Here is a 2,371-nt window from a genome sequence, read left to right as displayed (position 1 = left end):
GCAGAGTACAGGGAGTCTATTGAGGAGTCTGGATGTGCCCACAGAAGAAAGGGGCTATGTAGCCAGACCTATGGAAGACTCTGAACCTGCAGAAAGAGAGTGTGACCCATGGAGAGGGAGATGCTGTGGCCTGTTATTAAGAGAGAGAGGGATATTATGATCTGTTCTTAGGATGGGAGGGAGGATTCTGTTGCCTGATTTTACCACCAGCCATTGTCCCTTCCTGTTCTACCCTTTTTGGCCATGTGCACCTATGGGTGAAACAGCTCCTCTAAAAAGCAAAGCTTTCTCTTTCTCTGTGCCTGTTTGTGCCCTGCCCCCAAAGCACACTCACCACCAGCAGGTCGTTGAAGAGGAACACTTCCCTCTGGTGAGCTGCTTGCTTCTGCACTTTGTTCACATCGGTCACCTCGTAGAGGCGGCTGCAGCAAACCAGCCGGCGGTGTGGCACAGACAGAACCTGCAAGGCCCATGGGAGAAGTGAAGTGGGCAGTATCCCCATTGCTGCCCACTACCTCAACCTGAATGATCCTGTATTTCACCTCTAGCCATTCACAACAACATGCCAGCAGCACAGACCACCTCTGCTCACCCATGTCCTCTCATCATCATCACCTTTTCTGGTTGACCCAAAAAGAACTGGCTCAGGGCCGTTGGCTCTGAGGTGTCTCGGCAGCAGGGCAGGAGGTAAGCCCTATTGCTCCTGCTGAATCAGATCTCCATGTGTCTGGTTTATGCCGAATGTGCACAACTGCTTGTCCTTGTGTTTGTAGCTTTCTGGCCCTTCCTTCTGCAAATTATTTTGCACAGCTTGGGCCAAAAGGTGTGTTTTTGCATTACTCACTGGTGACTTTGAAGGAAATCACCTCTGGATTTGGGGCTCTGTTAACCCTGCAGTCCTCAGGGAACTCATTAGAGAATTGAGCTAGACTGCTCTCAGTCAGACTTGAGCTTCTGATGTCCTCACAAGACCTGAAGGAGACTCTGAAGCCCTGTGGAGCTATCTCTGAGGCATCAGCAGGCAGGGCCAGTGATGAGATTCTTGGCCAGGCAATTAGTGTACCAGCTAAGCCAAATTCTGGCCAAGGAGACCCAAACCAATTAAGAATGAAGGACAGAGGGAACGAAGGCAGCAGGACAGACAGGAGTGAGGGAAGAGAAAGAAGAGATTTCAGGAGAAGGCTGAGTGAAGAAGGGAGGGCATAAGGCGGCAACAAAAAGAGGAGTGAAGGGAGGAGAAACAAAGGAGATTGCAGGAGTGAGGGAAGCAGGGGGGAGCAGCTCCCAGCAGAGGGCAAGAACTTACAGTTTTCATCCCCACTATGGATTTCTCCACCTTGGTGACATAGGTCACATGGTCCTCATTGGATTTGAGCTCTTTCTGTTGGATCCTCTCATAGATCCCCACCACCAGCTCCCGAGGAATGTCAGCACCATCATCCACCCCTGCAAAACATGGGGAACTTAGGGCAGGCTGAGCAAAAGGGAAGAGCTGGTGGCCCCCGGCACAAGCTGATGGTCTGCTTTATACTTAACATCTAGGCAGTGTGGGGAGGGTGCAGAGACAGGAATCATCTCTTGCTACTATACTGCCTTCTGTTCTGATACAATAGGCTTTATGCATCAGCAGGAAGGGAAGACATCAGGATAATGCAGAGGATTTCATTATTCCCCTGCTCTGCATGGTGGCTTCTTTCCATGCGTTCCCTTAGGTTTTATAGCCACAATTTCATATTCATATATCTCGGACCACTCCGCAGCAAACCTGAATTGATTTTGTATAATCGTAGACTTTAAAGGTGGAAGGGGCTATTTAGGGATCCAGACTCTACTCCTGCAAATGTGGGACTGAGTCCAACTGCGCTTTTAGTAGTTACTTTGTCTAATCTAGTTTTAAATGCCTCTGCTGACTTCAACCCCTTTTGTTCAGAGACTGCTCCACAGTCTAACATGCATCATCATCTCAATAGTCAACCTGCATTTTCTCTGTCTTTATTCCATCCCATTCCTCCTAGTCATAGTGCCTCTGATCATCCTGTGTAGTTCTCCTCCTCCTCTCTGGTGTTCACATCCTTCAGGTACTTACTGAAGCCCTCAGCAGACAAGCTTATCATCACGGTTAGCTTTCCCACAGCCTAGCTGTTCCTATGAAGCTTTCAGTCTTTCCCTCATAATAATCAGTCCCTTCATATTGTTCTTTATTTATCCCTTTATACTGTTCTATATTTAATTCCTTCCCATTCATCTACATTTTCCTGGGATTGTCGTACTCAGATTTGAGGACCACATGCTAGCTGCAATACGCTCACCAGTGTGTTTATAAAAAGACATTATCATCTCCTGGTTTCGTGGCTGACATCTTTGTGAACGC

General features: G+C 48.2%; 1 protein-coding gene across 5 annotated transcripts in view; it reads right to left on the bottom strand.

Moving 5' to 3' along the window:
* Window positions 1–2,371, bottom strand: part of IQSEC3 (IQ motif and Sec7 domain 3) — a 119,093-nt gene that overhangs the window by 19,678 nt on the left and 97,044 nt on the right. For all 5 annotated transcript variants that reach the window (XM_019515498.1, XM_019515499.1, XM_019515502.1 and 2 more), the window contains 2 exons: window positions 1,307–1,446; window positions 335–460 (listed from right to left, as the gene is read on the bottom strand). In XM_019515498.1, coding sequence (XP_019371043.1) covers window positions 335–460; window positions 1,307–1,446 — 266 coding nt within the window. The remainder of the gene's footprint in view (window positions 1–334; window positions 461–1,306; window positions 1,447–2,371) is intronic.

This window comes from Gavialis gangeticus, unplaced genomic scaffold (genome assembly GCF_001723915.1).
Source record: "Gavialis gangeticus isolate Ggan-Ray unplaced genomic scaffold, GavGan_comp1, whole genome shotgun sequence".
NCBI classification, from domain to species: domain Eukaryota; kingdom Metazoa; phylum Chordata; order Crocodylia; family Gavialidae; genus Gavialis; species Gavialis gangeticus.
The sequence above is the reverse complement of the archived record's forward strand: the minus strand, read 5'-3'. Positions and strand labels throughout refer to the sequence as shown.